The sequence below is a fragment of the Dendrobium catenatum genome, unplaced genomic scaffold (assembly GCF_001605985.2).
Source record: "Dendrobium catenatum unplaced genomic scaffold, ASM160598v2 fragScaff_scaffold_1221, whole genome shotgun sequence".
Taxonomy (NCBI): Eukaryota; Viridiplantae; Streptophyta; class Magnoliopsida; order Asparagales; family Orchidaceae; genus Dendrobium; species Dendrobium catenatum.
This window is the reverse complement of record NW_021319683.1, coordinates 1,597,359-1,619,783: the sequence shown is the minus strand read 5'-3', so window position 1 is coordinate 1,619,783 and position 22,425 is coordinate 1,597,359. Positions and strand designations below refer to the sequence as shown.

General features: G+C 38.1%; 1 protein-coding gene across 1 annotated transcript in view; it reads right to left on the bottom strand.

Annotated features, from left to right (window-relative positions):
* The window catches only part of LOC110108435 (factor of DNA methylation 5), a 46,423-nt gene extending 26,480 nt beyond the window's left edge, over positions 1-19,943 (bottom strand). The window contains exons 1-2 of the mRNA XM_020839065.2: positions 19,824-19,943; positions 9,187-10,094 (exon numbers count right to left, since the gene is read on the bottom strand). Of these exons, the coding sequence (XP_020694724.1) occupies positions 9,187-10,081 (895 nt within the window). The 5' untranslated portion in view covers positions 10,082-10,094; positions 19,824-19,943. The remainder of the gene's footprint in view (positions 1-9,186; positions 10,095-19,823) is intronic.
* Positions 19,944-22,425: the final 2,482 nt, after the last annotated feature.

Sequence of the window (22,425 nt, the reverse complement as noted above, 5' to 3'; positions counted from 1 at the left end):
TCTGGAACATCATCGACATTTAAAATATACATCTTATTTAATTAATTGGGATCGACCAAGGTGGTGGCAATGTTCTCGAGGCAATGACACGTATATTGAGGAAAAGGGATCTCGACACTATCCAAACGACCTCCGATCATGAAACAGACACCACTGTGCTCTAAATATCCCTAATATTTTAAAACAACATTTTACTTACCCAAATGGGATCGCTTAGGCTAGTGGCACGAATACCAAAGCGGCATTGCACAAATTGAGAAATTTATTGGACGGCACTACTCAAACGATGTCCGATCTTCGAACGAATAGCATCATTACGTCTGGAATGTCGTCAACATCTAAAAACTACATTTTGTTTATTAAAGTTGGATCATCCATAGTGGTGGCATAGATTCGAAAGTTACGGCATGCATATCAAGGAAAATTGGCCTCGATGTTGTCCAAACAAAGTCCGATTGGGAAATGAACTTCACCATTGTGTTCAGAATGTCCTAAATACCCAAAAATGACATTTAATTTGATCAAATTAGAGACATGCAAGGAAGTCAACACTAATCCCAAGGCGACAACGCATAGATAGAGAAATTTAGCACTCGATGCCAACCAGATGACGTATGATCGCAAAACGGACTTCGTCATTACGATCGAAACATCGTTAACACCCTAAATACACTACCAATTTGCCCAAAGTAAATTCTATGAAAACATTGACACGCAAAACAAGGCAATATGCATGAGTTACAAGCTAAACACACAAATTATGAGAAAATTACATGCAAATCGAGACTATTTTGGTCTTGTTAAAGGATTTTCTATCATTTTGAATTAATGCAATAGCTACACATCACCAATATAGCCTTTGATTTAATAAAATTTTAACAAAACTTAATTCCCAAACAGAGAAACAAATTCTGACCCATTAATGCTCATTAATGACATTTACTTTGTTTTGTCGAAGTCCCCCGTCGCCCGTCAACTCATCTGCACGTATCACAGCTGGCCTTCACAATGTTCCGTCATTAAACCAAAGCTTAAACAAAATTTTATAGTCTTAAGCACTTGAGAACTAAACTGAGTCCTCTACCTGAAATCTCCCTTCCATCCCTAACTCCAGCTCGTTTGCACTTTGTCCCACGTCTCCTGCCTATTTCGTCCAAATCCACGAGCTCCCACCTCGCAAGACCTTACATCCCTCCACCCTCCTGCTTGTCAAGCAGTTCTTGTTCATATCAATCTCCCTTCCGCAAGCATCAAACGCATGTCTGAAACTCTCACTTCCACCCCTCTCAAACTCTACAGAAATCAGATCCCCAAATCCTTACTCAAGGCCACTTCCTCATCCAACTTCATAAAGCACAATCACACGATTCGTCTCTTTTCTATTGAATTCCCACAACTCAAATCCACGGCCTGTGGCCCGCCGGCCCCTCCTTCAAACCAGTTTTCTCCACCTACATTAGCGCAACATACCACACCACTGGTTCTGCAATATCCCTACAAGTAGATAGAAGGCGTGTATGAGCTTACAAATAAGAATGTTGCATTCAAATGACGGGTTGTTCGCATAGTTGATCAATGCTAAATGTTCATGAAAATTCCATCACACATGCACTACAATTTGTATACATAAATACACAAATCCATACACAATCATACACCCGCAAAGGTCGAGCGCATTATGAATACATATGCGACGTCTAGGAATGCTGCGCGGGTCAACAAGTGAATTTAAGTTTTAACCCGATCCTTTTATGTGAGTAAATAGAAGTCGACACAGCTCGAATCATTAAATAAATATATAGTCGCGAGGTCGACCGGGATATTTATTTTTATACATTCATATCAGGCTTTCAAGGCCTTCAACAAAAAAAAATTCACCAACAAAGACACAAAACCAACGATGAACCCGATCCTCTGTCGGCAAGTTAGTAGAGTCGACAAGGTTCAGTCAATGAAATGCAAATGACCCCATATACCCAAATGATGACCGTATTGAACGTTTATCTCAACTGGAGGGCATCCTACCTTTAAAAATGCTCTTAAATTCCCAAAAAATACAAAACCTAAATGACCCTATACACCCCAATGATGGCTATGTTGAATACAAATCTGAATCGGAGATGTAACTCCAACCATTTCAAATGCCTCCAAACTTCCACAAAATTTAAATTCCTACAAAATGAAAATATTTTCAAATAACCCAAAGTAACCCTGATGATGACCGTGTTGAATGTTTATCTTAATCGGAGGAAATCATACCTTTAGAAATGCTCTTAAATTCCCACAAAATACGAAAACATGAATGCCCCATACACCCCGATGATGGTCGTGTTGAATGTAAATCTCAACCGAAGGGGTTAATTTCAAATATTCCAAATGATACTCAAGCACCCACCAAATCCAAAAATCTCAAAATTCCTAAAAAATGTCAAATCTAAGTATTTCAAATTGAAACTCAACCATTAAATGCTTAAAGCAAAACCCATCCACCCTTCGCAATAGTTTGCTGTGATGGACAAATATGAATATAATTTCAGCTCAAAAAGAGCTAATGTCTGATCGAGAATATCAATAAGATTCATTCTCAAACAGTTTCCTGCCAGTAAGGACGTGATATGTGTCCTCTAACCAACAGTTTTGTCGCCAAATGACATCGCAGGTAAACGGTTATGACCGGGACCCTCTAAACTGGGTGGTTTGCCGCCAAATGGCACCATAAAATTACGGTTATGGCCAGAGCCCGTATGCTCCCCAATGGCATCAAATCCTTGATATATGAATCAATAGGATCTAATTGATAGGGCATAAAGCCCTCTGTTAGCTAAGGTGTATTCAGATTTGTCCCCTTAGATAAACATCCACCTTAGGTCTACAAAGTACACTTGGACGAACCAACCCATGATTGCCAATAAAAATTCTTCTGTCAGGTTTTTGTCGACCACCTCCTCTGACTAAGCAGACCAGGGGCCACAATGGTTGGGGACGAAAGAACCATGGGATCTTGATCGTGTCCATAATCCATTCTCCCACCATCCACTTTAAGTGCAAGATAGTGAAGTTTCTAATTTTAAATATCAATCCTGCTAATTTCAAATGCCCATACTGCTACTATGTGCCAGATAACACGTATCCCCATGTATCTGATTGACGACTAGCCTTAATCGAAAGTTATCTCTTATTATCGGAAGGGGTAATTAATAATAAGGGCTTGCGCCTATAGAAAACACGGAGTCAGATCGTAAAGTCATCGCAAAGTGAGGGCAAAATCTCTGATAGTGCCTTATCTACAAACCCATATGCCTTCCCAAAATTTACCCTGGAACTTAATCTGTTAAAACTCCCCCAAAAAGCAGTGGGGGAAGTTGGGGCCAAATTTTCGGAGCCCACAATTGCGTATGGTTCGTGAACTTATCCTCTGCATCCTGCAATATTTTGTCAAAATCAATGACCAGTTCTGCTAGTTTGCTGCAATGCTCAGGCAAAATGACAATATTGACCAAATGGTTAGGCTGCTTTGTATAAATGATACTAAAAGGGCTCCAACATGTGGATCAAACTTACCCTTCCCCAAAATGTCATCCAATTGCTTAGGATATTCCATAACCAGGAGGGATGGGCCTACATTTATACCAGGTGGAAGCCTAGTTTCACCCAAGCTTAGCTGGCCTCCCTTGGGGTGGGGTCCTGTTAGGCTGGTTCTCACTGAACCGGTCTAGCCAGCTTAAGGAGGGCCGGCTTAGGTATACAGGAGGCGGACCAAGCATGTCCGTCCCCCTAGGAATTACTGCCCAAGTTTCTAGTGGACCCCACTAGGAAATTCATTAAGGAGGGGGCGGTTAGGGTTGGAGGGAAAGTTTGAATTAGATATTTGAATTAATGTATTAAATAGGAAGAGATGTTTAGGGTTAGGGTTATGCATGATTATTGTGGCTGATTTGGTATCTTTGGTTCTTGGTGTCTTGGGCCCTAGCTTCGTCTAGGGATTAGGAGAGATTAATTCTCCTCTCGAATTGAGGATCAATTGTATCTTTCTTTTCTTATTCCGTTAGTTTGATTCTTGCAATAAAACTACTATTTTTCTCTAGTTTTCCATCAAATTTGTGGAGTTTTCTCGCTATTTCCTCAATATTGTTAGGGTTTACTTGAGATCTTCAAGTATTTCCTAACAAATTGGTATCAGAGCAAATTTTGAGACCATTTGTGGGCTTTTTTCTGGAAAATTGGCCGCCGTTTTTTGGCCGAAGGAAGAGATCTTTGATGTTTTTTTGGGTCAATATCCAGGTTTTTTTGAAACTACAAAAATCTGGGTATTAATGGCGGCCAAGAAGGAAGATGCGTTGGAGGGACGCCTTGAAGGGGAGATGAACCAAATAAAAGCAACGATGGATGATCGAATTTCATCCGTGGAAGACAGTTTCTGATCTTCATGAGATGGTGAAGAAGATATTAGAGAATCAAATTCAAATGGCGGCATCAGAGACAAAAGGACCAGAATTCTGAATTTCGTAAGAGGGACAATGATGTGGAAATCATGGAGGAGGAGAAAGGGGGAAGGTATGGAGAGAGGCGTGGTTATGAGTGGCATGAACTAAGGGGTGTTGGTTGAGAGAGAAGAGAAGGGGATTATGGTAGGAAGGGTGCTGATTTTGAAGAAAAGAGGGGAGAAGGCAAAGAGGGGTTTGGGTATGAGCATGGAAGGGAAGATCGGGAGACTTTAGGAGAGCCAAAAACTTTGGGAAAGAGGAAAATATGATGGAATACATGGAAACGAAGGAGATCCGAAGGTGCGGAAGCTAAAAATGTCCATTTTTGAAGGATAGAACTCACACGGGTTGTTTTATAAGATGGAGAGGTATTTTACCATTAATGGGTTGACGAAGGCGAAAAAATTGATGACAACGGGTTTATGTTTGGGGGGAAAGGCGTTGTCGTGGTACCAGTGGAGCGACATGAGGAGGCCAATACGGAGTTAGAGGGAGTTCAAGGACTGCTTATTAGTACGTTTTCGAGCCAGCAGGGTAGGGGATTTCTATAAACAGATCTTTGTACTAGTGCAAGAAGGATCAATGACAAATTATCATGAGAGATTTGAACACTTGGCTAGTCGAGTGGAGCGACTATCAGAGACTACTTTGGAGGGTAATTTCATGAAGGGACTCAAATAAGAGATCAGAACCGCAGTAAGGGCCATGAGGCCTTGTGACTTGGGAGAGCAATGGAGATGGCATAGCTAGTAGAGGGTCAGAAGTACCAAAAGATGGGAGCCAGGGGCAGCAGTTCAGGTGGTTCTTACAAGATGACTAACACCCTTTTAGCACCCAAGGGTCATGCAGCAGGAAATCTTCATGAGACTCCCAGGGAGAAGCCAGTAGGAGGAAGTGTACACAACTTCAAAACAGTGAAGGAGAGGGAGATGAAGGAGAAGAGGGCAAAGAGACTATGTTTTAAGTGTGATGAGAAGTATACTCCAGGGCATAGGTGCAAGAACCGAACTCTTCAGGTTCTCACCGTCTGTGATGACAAGGAAGCTGAGGAAAGAGGTGAGAGTGAGGTAGAAGGAGAGATGGAGGACAAGCCGCATCTGGATGTGGTGGAGGTATCCCTGAACTCAATGGTAGGATTCACTCTGAAACATACCATGAAAGTGAAAGGATAAATAGAAGACATGAAGGTGGTGGTGTTGATTAAACAGTGGAGCTACCCACAATTTCATCTCCAACCAGGTTATGAACCAATTGAGGGTGAAATTGGTGGATACAAGATATTATGGAGTGATGGGAACAAGGAAGGTGGAGATGTGCAAGAGGATCTGTAGAAGAGTAGTGTTGATCATACAGGGGGTTCAGATGAGGATAATTTTTTCCCATTAAAGTTAGAGAGCACTGATGTCATCCTGGAGATGAAGTGACAGCAGAATTAGGGAGACACCAAGATTAACTAGAGGGCATTGATGATGGAGCTGGTGGTGGAGGGGAGAAGAGTAGTGATAAGGGGTGTTGGAGGGCTCTCTAAGCCCATGATATCACTTAAAACTATGCTGAGGAGTATACAAGAGGTGGGGGAAGGTTATCTGGTAGAACTGCACTGGCTGGTGGGGATCAGATTGGAGGAGGGAGGGGAAGTTCCTCTTTCAGTCCATTCATTGATTCAGCAGTTCAATAAGGTTTTTCAGCCACCTCAGGGATTGCCACCACCAAGGGAGTAGGAGCATGCTATCACCTTGAAAGGAGTGTTACCCATCAATGTCTGGCCCTATCGCTATCCTCAATTTCAAAAGGATGAGATTGAGAAGTTGATTAGAGATATGCTAGAAGCACGGACTATCAAGCCCAATGTTAGCCCTTTTTTAGCCATGTTATTGGTTAGAAAGAAAGATGGGAGTTGGAAGTTTTGTGTAGATTACAGGACACTGAATAAGGAAACTATACCAGACAAGTTTCTCATTTCAGTGATAGATGAGTTTTTGGATGAGTTGAGTGAGACAACTATCTTCACCACGATAGATTTGAAGTCAGGATACCATCAGATCAGGATGAAGAGGGAGGATGTGCCAAAGACTGCTTTCAAAACTCATGAAGGGTATTATGAGTTTCTAGTGATGTCTTTTGGCCTCACTAATGCCCTAGCCACTTTCTAGTTTCTCATGGTCTTCAGACCCCGTCTTAGGCGATTTGGTTGGTGTTTTTTGATGATATATTGATTTACAGCAGGTCAGAGGAGGAGCACTGAGAGCACTTTAGGAGGGTGTTAGAGGTGTTCCAAGAACACCAACTGAGGGACAATCTGAAGAAATGTTATTTTGCCCAAGACAATGTAGAGTACTTGGGGCATATCATCTCTAATGAGGGGTGGAGGCAGATTACGCTAAAATTGAAGCTATGTTATGATTGTCGGTTCCCAAGAATCTTAGGGAGTTGAGGTGATTCGTAGGACTGATAGGATATTACATGAGGTTTGTGAAGGAGTACAACACCATCGCATGGCCACTGATGGAATAGTTTAAGAAGGATGGTTTCTTATGGGGGGAGGCGGCCACAACAGCTTTTGAGAGCTTGAAGAAGGTCATGACCACTGTACCGGATTTATACCTACCAGACTTCACTCAGGTCTTCATAGTGAAGACATATGCCTCAGGTTTATGGATTGGGAGCAGTACTCATGCAGAGTTGTCAACCCATCGCCTATTTAAGCTGGGTATTGACAGCCAGAGCCTGGCTGAAATTATTCAATGAGAGGGAACTAATGACCATTGTGTTAGCCATCCAAAAGTGGCGACCCTACTTGCTAGGCCGGCATTTCATCATCAGGACAAATCAACGGAGTCTGAAGTACTTGTTCGAGAAGAGGATGGTAACTCAGGAGCACCAGAGACGGCTGTTAAAGTTGTTGGGGTATGATTTTGAAATCCAGTTTAGGCAAGGAATGGAGAACAAGGCGACAGATGTATTTTCCAGATGTATGGGGGGTTATAGGCGATAGCAGTGCGCGATCCCATTGATGTTGGATTGGGAGGTCATTAAGGAAGAGAGTGTGCACGATGAGGAGTTGGGAAGGATTAGGGTTGATTTATTGAAGGAGGAGAGTAGCCACCTCGGGTATTCTCTAGAAGAAGGGAAGGGGGGAGGGTATTCTCTAGAAGGGGAGATGCTATTGTACCAGGGGAGATTTGTGATGCCTAGGACATCAGTCCATATTCCACACCTGCTCCAGTAGTTCCATCGGAGCGCTGTTGGGGTCATTCAGGGGTGCAAAAGACGTACATGAGACTTGCCTCTTTGGATGTACATCCATGTATTTGAAGAATGACTTGATGGATTACTCCCAAGTTAATCCTTTATGTGAATATGACCATTAAAGAAGGGAGATGCTATTGTACCAGGGGAGATTTGTGACGCCTAAGACATCAGTCCATATTCCACACCTGCTCCAGGAGTTCCATCGAAGCGCTGTTTGGGTCATTCAGGGGTGCAAAAGACGTACATGAGACTTGCCTCTTTGGATGTACATCCATGTATTTGAAGAATGACTTGATGGATTGCTCCCAAGTTAATCCTTTATGTGAATATGACCATTAAAGAAGGGAAAGTTCAGTTTCTCCTTGAAATCATTATAGTTCCGCTCATGTTGAAATTGCCCTCAGGTTGCTTGCTCCAAAAGTAGGGACTCATCCTCAGATTTAGAGTTAGGGCAGATATTGCTATTCTACTGTCGAGGAAATTGATCCCCATTGGCTTCAAAAAATTTGGAATGTGTAGTGCATCCAACTATTGGGGATGCTTTTGGTTTCTATGTAGTGGTATAAATATCTCTGATATGGTTGCCAGATTTGCTAGTGTGATTGCAAGAGGGCTGGAGTTGTTGTTTTCGAAGACGTGAAGTTTGAGCCACATTTCAACCATAGATTTTTGGAACTCACCAGCAAGACCTAATTTTCAGTCGAGGGCAACTTGCATACGTTGACACGCACTGAGCTTAAACTACCCTCTATTTTCTCCTCTCTGATACTAATTTGGTGAAAATCGATATTAGAGGAAGATGTGCAAAACCAGGGAATAAGGATTCCTTGATAACAGAACCTTAGAAAAGGAGTTCAATAATAATCTCCTTTTTGATACCAACAAAAAGGAAAGTAAGTGTGTGTTCCACTACTTAGCAGACAAGAATTAGAGAAAATTAGAGTAAACTATTATATTCGAATAAGAGTAATTGGGGAGTAAATGTAAAATCAGCAAGTAGCTAATGAGGAATGGCTGAGCAATAGTATGGTAATCTAAATCAAAGCTACAATTCTATCCATCCAAACATACTAAATCGCAGCAAAGGCAACTATAAGTTGCATTAAGACAGGCAGAAAAGAGAAACTTAGAATATTGCCCAAGTAAAAGAGAGCTAGACCGTCTAATGCCAGAAAATAAATAGAGTTAAATTCGCATTTAGACAAGCAGAAAAAGAGAATCTAGAATTTTGCCCAAGTAAAAGAGAGCAAGACCTACGTCTAAAGGCAGAAATGCGAATGCCCCCAGTTACTTCCTAATTTTGTCAGGAAAAGAAATCAAGTGATATATCATATTAGTCAGACAAAATGTATAGCTATCCAGATCAATTGTAGGGTGGATACTTCTAAAAGTTGGCATCAGTCCACAACAATGCATGTGTAGAAGGGTAAGTTCATTTAATGAAACACACCGCTGTTATAAGATTCATGCAGCTTATCCCTTTCTTCCATCATCTTATCCAGTGATAAAGTAGTCTCATTGTATTTGCCCTCAAGTTCCTCAATGTGCTTCTTCTTGACTTCAATCCGCGTTGCCAAATCTTGGACAAGTTTGCTTGTCTTGCGTGATTCTTCTTCTGTTATATCACCCACTGTCTTCAAATCTCCATTTTTTCTAAGATGATCCCCAACGGGCCCACCTGAATTGTAGTCATCAGCACGAGCTACCCATCCATATATTCCTGGACCATGATTGTCTTTTTCAACCCAGTCCCTTTTACCAAAATGATCAGCATCAAAATGATTCTCAAATGCCATTGCATTCTTAAATCCTGTCCAGTCTTTGCTAAAATCCACAACCGCATTTCCGGTAAAGCCCTTGAAATTCCATAAAGCATGGACTTTCAAGGGATTAAATCTAGATAGCTGCCCCTTAAGCCTATTTCCACTTTCGCCAACATACTTTCCATTCCTAAATTCTGTTGGAATATTTACAACAATGCCCATCCATGGCCAAACAAATTGATCAGGTTGTTTAGCTTTAGAAGGACCCTGTTTAACAATCATTAACTGCGGTGATGAATTTGAAGTGTTAGCAAGATCATTCTTCAAGAATTTTACAAGGGCCTGGTGATTTGCCTTCACCTTCGCCTTCCTGTTGGAAGTGCTAATTCCTGATGCATGTTGAAGGAGATCCTTATATAGGTAATCTTGTCTTTTCTTTCCCAAACAAAATGGGCATCTATAGCTTCCATCTGAGACTTTTACTTTGAGCTTTTCTGTCTTCAGTTGGACATAAGTTTTAGCCTCATAATCATCAATCTCTGAGTCACTAATTTCGGAAGTTTCATCAGAGCTAGAATCCATCTAGAGAAGATAACTACAGAAAATATACTGGTTCAGCAGAAAATACAGGTGATTAAAGGCTTCAGCAATGAGCAGTAGAATTTGAGATTTACAGTAATATTGAAGTGCAAATACAAAATACAATTTAAAGATAAAGTAATGAATATTACAGCAGATGTAATGAAATTTTTTGCCTGGATTGAAGTGGAATCGCATCATAGAAATGCTTCAAATTAATTTCTCAGGGGAAAAAAAAAACATACGAAGTAAAAAAGAAAAACTAGACATCATGAAGTTATTACTAGTCGACCATTAAGCATCCTTTAGAGTTAATGGCACCATCCATGCATAACTGATTATACGTAGCATTTTAATTTATTAACGGCATAAGTTTCATGCTGATTTTTTGATAAAAATTACTGTGCGTAAATAGGATACATGAGCTTACAATGACGACCTATATTGCAGTACTTGTAAATTTTGCTTAATTTACCGCTTCTATTACAAGCGTCTCATTATGATCTCAACACCATATACGATAGTTGAGACCTAATGCTGATGTACTCTAATACCACTTTGATGTGCTAGATACAAGACTAATTATGGGACCCTTTGATGATGATTTCATTAATCCTTTTCTTCCTTCCTGTATCAAACTTGTCTATGAATTGGTTGATAATTCCTTGAATTCATTTTTAATAGAGAGAGAGATGAGGGAATCAGGCTTTTAGAGATAATGATGGTAAGGAGATCATCTTGTGGGGGACCCCTAATAAGAGGAGGGTTGCTGATGGGGACATCAGAGCATGAAAAGTTTATCAGAGGCGTGGTCGCCGATCTACCGGAACGATCGCGCCGTTATATTTTTAAGTCCTCATATGTACTTGTTTTTTTAATTTATTTGTTTTAGTTGTTTTTTTCCTTTCTACCCCTTGCTTTAAGGGTGGTCATTTGTAAGCCCAAAGGGCTAAGTCGTCTTTTTAGTTTCTCGTTCATTGTATGAGGCTATATATAGCCCTTATATTTTCTTTTGAAGGATAATGATTGAATAAAAAAAAAATTCTGCATTTTGAGTTCTTGTGAGAGCTTGAGAGGTTTTGGAGAGGGAAGCGGATCACCCACCAGCATTGGAAGAGTCCGGGCTCGTGGCTAATTCTTCGTGTCTCTTTTCTTCCTCCTTTCCCCTCGCCCCTTTCCATCTCTTGACCCACGTACAACCCTAAATCGCCGACCACCTCTTAAACCTCCCACCTCTGGTCAACTACAAGCCCTCCTCCCCTTAGCTTTGGGCTAGCCCATAGCTCTCCACCCCACCACCTGAGCCCACCTCCCTTCACCCAAAACTGGTGGTTAAGCCACCCAAGCCGCCGGCCTCCCTTGGGAATTCCCCATCAAGGCTTGTATTTAAGCCTTTCCAATTTGGTTTTTCTAAGATATGAAACCTACTTAATTAATATTCAAATTTAACTTGAATTGTTTCCTAAATTACGAAATCCTATTTTTGGAAAGTTTCCAAAATTAAATCCTATTTGAATTTAGATTCAAATGGATTTAATTAAACCTTCCAAAATATCCAAATCCAAAACAAGCAACCTTTAAATGCTTCTCCCTAATCCCTCTCCCCTATTAAACCCACTGGCCCCCTTTCTCTCTATGTCGCCGCCCGCCCCACGCCCCCCGCCCACTCGCCTCTTTTAATTCTTTTCAAATTTGAGAATTAATTAGAGGAAATAAATCCCTAATTTCCCTCCAACCTGCCTCCTAAAATTTGAACCTATTTCTTCCCTTAGCCTCCTTTATCAGGTCGGTCACCTCCCTCCCTCTCGTCCACTTAAACCCTTGAGAGAAACTTCTTTATTTAAAGAGGAGTCTTTGAAGGAAACAAAGACCATTGTCTCCAACACTTCAAACACTTCAACCCTATAGAATCGATGAATGGCCGATCCCGATCTTGACTTCGGATTAGTCTACAACGAGCAAGGACACGTCGACATTCTCCTGTCAACATTCTTCGACATCTACCCGGAGATTGATACTTCCGCTGACAAATCCCTGGATCGAATCATCTTCACCTTGTCCGAAGAAATCAAAGAGTAACTTGCCAACGTTCAGTGGCAAATTATTTCCGGTCCTCGACAAGGGTGAACTTTTCCTCTATTCAAATTATCTTCTAATCCTCTGCTCTTGTAGGTTGTGATTCAAGCACAAGGACTCGTACCAAGCTCTCTGCCTTTGCTTAGTAAACGTAAGATTTAAGTTTTTATTTTCTATGTTTATAATCTCAATGTTAGCTTAGGAATTTTATTGAATAACTACTTAATTTGCATTCGGTTGAAATTCTAAATTACTTGGTGATTCTAGTTCTTAGTATGTGATTTAGCCTAAGCGTAGCCAACACTCTTTAGTTTTCTATTATCATTTAGTGGCTAACGTTCATAATTATTAATTGCTCTTATTCAAAATGTGCAAGTTCTTATCGCATTCATCTAAAACATAATTAGTCCTACATCAGTTGCAACACCTTAAGATATATACCAAGAGGATGAATAACATAAGGCAAAGTTCTTGGGACTTGAGAATAAATAAGAGATAGAGCTGCAGGGGGAGAGAACTGAGAATTGGGAGAGAAAAGAGAATTTCATACAAATTTTATTCAAGATAGGATAATGAAATACATGGCTTGATTCTATGAACAATTCAAACTAATTCAAATTTAAAACTACATCAGTCCTAAAGAAGAGACAAATCCTAGTAATAGAATACTCCTAAAGAAAATGATAATTCTAATATTTTCTCAAGAAAACTAAACACATAAATAAGGACAGAAGTTGCTATTAATACAACAACAACAACAACGTCAACCCTTTAACCCACTACGTGGGGTCGGCTATATGAATACTTTTTCTCAATTATGTCCTATTAAGAGTCAAATTTTCATTAAAATCTAATAAAAGATATCATTTTTAATATTTTCTAACAAAGTCATTTTAGGTCTACCTCTACCTTTTTTTAACATAAGCTAAATCTAATGCATCTACTTTTCTAATCGGGTCTTCGGAAGGCCGCCATTTTATGTGACCAAACCATCTAAGATGACTCTCTCTAATCTTATCTTCCACTGGAGCTACTCCAACCTTTTCACGTGTATTCTCGTTATGCATTCTATCTCTAAGAGTAAAGCCACTCATCCACCTGAGCATCCTTATCTCTGCAACACTTAACTTAATAAATATCCACTCATTGTATGACGAATGACAACCCTAGCATAAACAGGACTGCTATTTTATTTTCACTCAAATCTATATGGTAAGATGTTTTAGTCATTGGCCATAGGCTAGTACACTTATGAAACCTTAATCTTATTGGCTAAGTCTTGTCCACTTTATGAATCTTAGAGACCTTCAAGGTCACCTAGGCCTGAAGTGTAGGCCATCTACTTGAGCCATGTGCATTGATATTTTATCGTACAAAGCGGGCCTCGCTAGGACGGTTTTCTTTAGGATTTTAAAATATTTAAATAGATTTCAAAATCCCCTCTTAATGATTTTTTAGCATTTAAATGTTATTTTCTATAAACATGCTAGTAATATAAAAAATAAAATAAAATTTGAGATCTAGCTTGTTAGGTTGATCTCTGTATTAGTCTTATGTTGTATGTTTTCTTGTACGTAATAAGTTTAGTTTTGTTATTTGAACCTAGTGTAGAACCCTTGTTTGAATTTCATTTGATGAAAATAATAAATAAGGCGAACTATTAAAAATCAAACTAACTAAACCAATTGGTAAAATGTAATTAATGAGCTCATAACCAATCCTAAAATCAATAACGAATCGATTAAAGCAATAATCACAAATCAAAACCCGTTAAATAACAAATAAGAGTAATTAAACAACGAGGTGATTGTTGGATAATCCGGGCTTCTAATGCTATTAAATTAGCCTCAATAATAATGAAATAAATCTCACAACCCTTAAACAAAGACAATTACCACCTAACTTAAATAATTACTTAATAAATCTTTAATTAACCAATTAAATTAATCTAAATTAAAAAGCTAATTCAAACTTAAAATAAAAAAGATAATTGTTGGGTAATCCGAACTTACGAGGCTATTAAGTAGTCTCAATGAGGATGAAATAAAACTCACAGTCCTAGTGTAAACAACGGAAATTATAATTTAACATAAATAATTAATGATAAATCAATAATTAACTAATTAATTAAAATAAATTAACCATCCAAATTAACAACATAATCAAATTAATAAATCAATAACAAACTCCACCAATGAAGTTTATAGGCTAGATTACCTCCAGCTATGGAGCTACATGTCTTAAGGAGGCCTTGGTCCTCGTGCCCGTTATGACAACAACACAAACCGATTGACGAAGAAAATTATAAGAATCCAATAAAAAATTCCAAACAAATTTTTATAATCCTATAAAATCATAGCAAACAATAAACTAAATGAATACTTCGATTAACAACTTATCTTGAGCTCCAAATTAATTAAATCACTTAATTGAACTAGAACTTTAAAAAATCATAACAAATCAAATAAAATTCAGAAAAATATGAAATAATTTTTTATAAACTCCTAACACGATCATGAACAAAAAGTTTACATTAATTAAGATAAAACTAAAACAAATAATAAATTTCTCTTTCACAAACTCTTCAGTAGTTAAGTAAAACACCATGATACTAAAATTTAAACTCAAATAAAATGAATATGTTGGAGAAGCAAATAAACTTTAAGACATACTCTAGTGCTTTAATCTATATTGGATTTGTGTCTATCTTTGTACTCTCTTCTTTAATATATACGGGGTATATACGCTAGACTACCTCAAACTGCAGTGCTACGTGCCCTAAGAAGGCCTTGGTTCTCGTGCTTGTTGTGACAATGCCATGTATCTCACAATTTAAGGGAGAAGGGTCTAGAGATCTGTATAAATTGTCCCCTTTAAAAATAAGAAGCTATCCTTAGGAGTTTGATTCAACTCCTTAACCATGCAAGTGTCAAATCTTAAGTAAGGTAGAACCTTCATATATCTTTAGGTAGTGAGTTTTTCATTCCTATGTTAGCATTTGAAATTGATCAACCTTAGACATAGGAAGCCTAAGATTTTTTTTGTAGGGGCAATTGGCCCACTTTATTGTGTCACCTATTGGCATTACGTAGAGTTTTAGGAAACCAAGGGGGCTCTAGCCACCCTTGTAGCCTTATAACCACTCTAGCCCTAGTTAGGTGTATGATTGAGGATGGACCATTTGTCTCTCAATTATTTATAACTCTAGCATAGGAGAGGGCACATGTATTTGAATTCTTCATAACCTAATGATTAAAATCATAACTATAAAATTAAGTTGTAATTAATCTATCCTCAATGGCTAATCATTTAAAGAGAAATTCTTGGGCTAATAAATTAAACAATATGAACTTGACCTTTCAACATGACCTTTCACCTAAATTACGGTAGTTAGGTAATACTAATTTTGCACACACTTAGGTGCTAGATATAACATTTTTTATGGGCATCCAAAGGTAGGGTGTAGCTACGATAACATTTGTCACTTCCTTTCTTTTATAATTTATATTTGTGATGATGTGATGATGTATTTATGGTTTGTATTATTTATGATTGTTTTATTTTTCTATTTTATGGCTTGATAAGTGGGCACTTGCCATTAAATGGTTAGAGTCTTTATAGAAATATAGTCTGCAGGTGGTCACGTTTCTAAAAGGCTAATTAAAATGCAATGATCATAATTATAAATGGACTCTCTAGCAGGTACTGTGAGGATTGCTAAGTCTTTGGGAATGTGGTCTTAAGGACTAGGTCTAGATGTATATATGATAGTTTTATTATATTTGTGCTAACATCTATTTTGTAGGGAGCTCATATAATTTTTTTCCACATGTAATTTCAGTTAAGAAAGTCATGTAGGTGTGTGGATATTTCAGAAGGCATAAGGCCAAACAGGTGAAGATCGATCAAGACCCTACATACAATTTCATTTTTGTATAGTTTTAGGTTAAGCTGTAATTATGGTAGAGCTTAGCTATCATTTTTCTTTTTCTTGGGATGTATTGCAGAACCAAACTGCATTTCTAACCTTTCATTTATTATATATTCTATGATGATTGGAGCATTTACATTGATTGTGCACTAGAGCTGCATGATTTTTCCTAGATTTCTTTCTTTGTTTTGCTTGGAGGTGGCCTAGATAGAGTTAATGTTAGGCTCTTAGGAATTTAATTTTTTTATAAAGATATTTTTTTTAAGAAATATAAAATATATATAAGGTCTAAAATTAACCAACTTTTTAAAATTAATGCATGACCACTCTCAGGTCAATCTTTAAAATATCACTAATATTTCAAATCTAGTCCACCTTACAGTGGCTACCTATGTTGCACGAATACTCCTATTTACGAGGCATGTTGTATCGGACACGTGTCGGATACGGATACGCTCGGTATTTCTTGGTACCGCTTGGTACTGCTCGATACCGCTCGGTACTGGGTACCGCTCGATACTCGGTACCGCAGACTGCTCGGTACCGCAAACCGCTCGGTACTGCTCGGTACCACTTGGTACGGAGCAACATTGGAACTCAATACTGCTCGGTACTGGAACTCGGTATCGCTCGGTACTGCTCGGTACAGAGGGGTACCGAATGATACCAAACTCGATACCGCTCGGTACTAGGTACCGCTCGGTACTCGGTACCGCTCGGTACTCGGTACCGCTCGGTACTCGGTACCGCTCGGTACTCGGTACCGCTCGGTACTCGGTACCGCTCGGTACTCGGTACCGCTCGGTACTCGGTACCGCAGACCGCTCGGTACTGCTCGGTACCGCTCGGTACTGCTCGGTACCGCTCGGTACTGAGCGATATTGGAACTCAATACTGCTCGGTACTGGAACTCGATATCGCTCGGTACTGCTCGGTACAGAGGGGTACCGAATGATACCAAGCAGTACCGAGAAAGTAGAGAAAACTTTAAAGCAACTGTTACAATAAAACTGGCAGGCCGAACCCCGCCAGGGGGCAGTGCCCCCTTGGACCCCGACATAGGCTCAACATATCTACACTTTTAATTAAAAATTTTCATGTTTCAAATTCATGTGGATTAATTTGTGTCGATCCTTCGTAGAATTGAGTTCTAGTGGTGTCGATCCTTCATAGGATATTTAATATTTTTTCCCTCTTATAATATTTGAATTTTAATTCTATTTCATATAATTTATCACTTGTAACTTTATGTCTTGTGCAATTTTTTATTTCATATGTATGTCAATTTGTTACTTCAAAATTCAATAGATAAATGTAACATGTCATCCTTTAATATATTATTTGGGTATTATATAAAAAATCATTTTTAACATTTATTTTGACTTAATTCAATTTTTGATTTTGAGACTTATGCCTCATAATGCCTTAAGGCTTACGACTCACCTCACGAACAAAACGTCTCAATATCCAATTGCGCAATTATAAACCTTGAGTGCGATCTTACTCTTTGCATTCTAATCCCCATGAGTAGCATCCTTTCGGAGACCCACAGATACTTGTCATGTACTACATTAAGCCCATTGGAGACTGATAGAACTATTCCTATGAAAAGTCATGCAAGAGCATTTACTTGAAAATATGGCTTCCATGGACGGCATGGCAGTGGGACTGGCTAATGGGTGTCTCTTGGATCTTCAATATGTATAAAATGAACACATTAAAGAGTGTATGAAGGCTTTTGATTTAGAAGTCAGCATGCATAATGCTTTATTTGATCCATAACATGAAAAAGGATCCTGAAGTCCTATCGTGGTGGTAGCAGTGTAAATATAAACTCAACATGTAGATTTGGGGAAGAACCTAAAAATATTTTGGAACTAAGGAACAAACTACATTTTAAAATTAGTATGATAATCATACAATTTTTCCAGATCAATCTATTTCTTCATCACAATTATCAAGTTACTTTTGAATAATAATAGTTCCATAAGATATTTTAGGATCAGAACTAGCAATAAGGTTAGGCATGATATAGGATTTATGCTGAACCATAATCTCTATCTTTATCTTATGTTCAAGCTCACCAAGAGGCTTGATTATTGATAAGTGATAATTGATTATCAAAATCACCATCTAATATGTCTGCAGTACTCAAATCATCACAATCCTTAAAAGTGCAATCATCATAATATCTAATAGGTGAAATAGTTTAACCCTAGACTCATGCCAAGAAAAGGAGATAAATTCTTGATAATTGTGGATGAACAGGAGAAAGAAATAGTATCATGGAGGAGGAAGAGAAAGACAAGAAAGGATGGAGAACAAGGAATTTAAGAGAGGAAAAATGAGCTTTCTTTTCAAAATTTATGCATTATGCATCATAATAGAATAATGAAATACATGGCTTATCTATCCCTAAAGTAAATAAACAATAATACATAAATCCTACTAATAGAATATATAATGCTAAAGAAAAATGATCATTCTAATTATTTCTTTTCTAGAAAGCTAAAAAATATAATGAAAAAAAAGTTAGAAAATATTGAAAATAGATTTGAGGCACACACAAAGAGAGAGCAAGAGAGAGAAAGAGAGAGAGAGAGAGAGAGAGAGAGAGTATTATCCTTTAATTTGGAAAATTTTGTTCTCCACATAGTTTTTTATTTTCCCACCTTCAAATGATAGATCAAGATTATTGATGCTGATCTACAATCTAAAACCAATTCTGTGATATAATTTGACCAATTTTTTATAAATATTTTATTAAATTTGTAGAAGAGACATACAACTTGTAATGGCCCTCACAAAAAGTATCACTTCTACTTATAACAAACAGTTCTAGGTCATGCGGTATGCTCCATCATCCTCAGGGTGGTGATCACAGATTTGAGGTTGGCCCGTGATCTTTAACAAATAAATATTCACTCGCTCCATATAGAACTCAATCTATAAACGGGTATTGTGTTCTATTTTCAATCACTAAAATATATGAGTTAGATTTCTATACTTTGTATAAACAAATTTGGGATTATTACTATATTGCTAGAAAGTCAAGCTTAACCGGCCAACCATTAGGTGATATTAGTTGGGTGATCAAAAATAGGCTTTTCATCAAAATAGAAAGTCAAGTGATTCCATCAAGCAAGCCACTTGTTAAGTATACTTCGTCATCAGTTAGGTTCGCATAATCATGAAGAAAAGGCGATCAAGTGAATTCCAAAACTGGATGAGGGAAAAAAAAAAAACTGGAAACAAACCTTAATATGTATTAATAGCAAAGCAGCCGTTACTTTGCAAGTTAAAAATAGACGAATTAAATTAGCATCATCAAATAGCAAACTTACAAAATGAAACCAGAAGAGACTGCCATGAATGAATAATGCAGCATAGTTCTTCTATGAAGCAACATGAAAACCAGACATAAGAGAAACTAAATAAGGGTATGCAACCCAAAATCACTTTCATATGTTGTTAAAAATAACAAACAACAGAAACTTCCTCATGGGTCACCAAAGTAGCTAATCTGTCCCAGAAAAACCGGAAAACCAAAAAAAAGATTAGATCGACGAAAAATCCCCAAATCTGAAACATCAGTGCTTGAATTGTTCATCAGAAGAAGTATACTAAGTACACAAAAACTGAAAAAGTCAGTGAGATTTCTCCTCGCTTGGACTTCAATCTTCATTACAGCGTTAGGAATTCGCAGAACACACATTAGGGTGTCAGATAGGGCTTTACCTTGGCCCGATGAATGCTTGAGACCGGGAAGAAGCACGACGAGCAGTAGAATTGGGAGTGGTAAAAGAAATGCTTACAGAAAATGCCAAACGTGGGTTTCGCATTATTGAGATATTTATAAAAATAAAAAATATTTTTATTAGTATTAAAAATATTAAAACGTCGCTACTAGATGGCCTACTCTCGACATCACTAATTTTGAGGTATTTGTGTCTATGATTGGTGGGGTTAAGAGATTCTGAATATATATATTAGGGGCACAGTATAATTTTATTTACTATAAAAATTACTTATAATAAAGTTAATAAAAATAAAAAATTAGAACTCAAGATAGAGAAGAGATGTGACAAGTTGAGTTACAACAAAAATTTAGCAATACTAACAAATATAAGCAAGAAGGGTTGAGGTTTGCACAACTAAAATGTGCAAAAACATCTAGAAATCATAAGGCAATCATTTCCTTAGTTGCCACAAATACCATCCAACTAAGGGAGGTAGAATTAAGTGCGTTCATTCATCATTGTCCAACGTAACATTGGATGTGAGTAACAGCCTAAGCAATCAAGGTATTCATAATCATTTGAACTGAAACAACACCAATCCAGCAAAGAAGGATGTCTCCTTGGTAAAAGATAGAAAAAATCCTCAGGTGATACAAAGTTATCGTTTAGTAAATGAAGTATGAGTCGTCAAAGAAAATAAAGCCAAAAACCAAAATGACTAAGATTGCTTGATGATATCAAATTCATTCATGATGAGGTTTTTTGGTCTATATATATATTTTTTTAATTTTGGCACAATTAGTAGAAGAGCTATCAATAGTGTCACCAAAGCACCTTGCATTCCTTTCTCTCCAAGTGTAGTATAAAGAACATTTAATCAGCAAATAGTAGTGATATATCATCAAAAAATTATCTTGGTCAGGCATGAATCTAGAGACAAAATCAAGTTGGAAGATTCATAAATTAAATCTGGGACCATCTGAACTCTGATTTTAACAAACTTACAGTCGAACTGAGCGTCTCGAAAATGTGAACCCAACAACACCAAATTCAACTCAATCCGAGCCCAAACTAGTCCAAATCAAAGCCCAGAAGCGCATTTGGAAGATTTAATCCATATTTTGGATTACCAAGCAGTTTCCAAATATGGCATGTTTATAATCGAATCAAGCGACTCGATGAGACAAATCCAATGAGCCCAAGATCATTGAATTCTGATATCATTAGAGCCTTTAAATACATGATAAACGGTCCACAATCAAGGGATTCAACATCGGCCGTCCATTCAAATCACTCCCAACTTTTCCCTGATCTTCCTCCTATTTACTGGTCATGACACTCTCAGAAAACTATAAATAACCCCTCATTTCTCTTAAGAGGGGAGAAGCAAGAATAAGAAGAAGAGAAGAGAATGAAGAAAAGGAAGAGAAGGAAGAGAGGGAAGAAGTTCCTCCTCGACCACTGACGCCGAAGTTCTGCCCGACTTCCAAGTGATGCTGGAGTTCCGTCAGTCCTCCAAGTGATGCTGGAGTTCCACCCAAACTCCAAGTGATGCCGGTGTTTCGTCCGACCTCCAAGTGACGCCGGATTTTCGTCCGACCTTCGAGTGGCGTTGGAGTTCCACCCGAACTCCAAGTGATGCCAGAATTATGCCCGACTTCCAAGTGATGCCAGAATTCTGCCCAATCTCCAAGCGACACCAGAATTATATTTGGCCTCCAAGTGACTCCGGAATTCAGCCTGACCACAGGGATCTCCGATCCTTGTTTATAATTGCATTTCAACCGGAGAATTGATTATTGTAATATGATTATCCTAAGTTTTAAAGACAAATCAGTCATTTGTACTCCAATCAAACATAGGTGGAATCTTTTCAACTGGGCAAGGCCCCGTAGTTTTTCCCCTTTCCAATGTTTTCCACGTAAAAATTCTGGTGTTTTATTGTTCTTCTATTCATGTGCTGAATATCCATACAATGCTGAGATGAAAAATTCTAACTCTATCGCCGCGTATATTCTAGCCCGCAACAAGTAATTATTTTTCATAATACTGCTAAGGTTAGCCATTTTAGAGATGTAAGAAAGTAATTGCAGCAGGTTTAGCCTTAAAAGAAAACAACCTGCCTAAGGGAGGAGGTATGAAATAATGTCAAAAGTGTGCTAACATTAAAAAAAAAATAGATGGGAGGTGATTTCGATAAACTCATTAAAAAAATAAAGGAGTTGAGCACGGATGTTATGCCTAATCAGAGAATCTGTTATTTTATAGATTGCTAAGGCCAACCATACATAGGTAGAAAACCAAAGTGAATAATTTGTGTCACAAATGTAAGCATGCCACGAGATTGGTTGATAACCATTATAAAATTCATTAATGAATACTTTAAAGGTGGGGTGATCTAAGTCCTTCCATGCAATAAAATTCAAGCTATCTATAATAATATCCAAGGCTAAGATAACATTCCAAGTTGTCTGAGAGAGAGCAAGAGAAATCTTCCAACAATTATCTTGGATGATTGTTGAAACAAGGGAGCCTGGGGGGATATTGGGGTGAAAAGGAGAGTTACCAAGCAAAAATGTGATTGTTTTGCCACCACACTA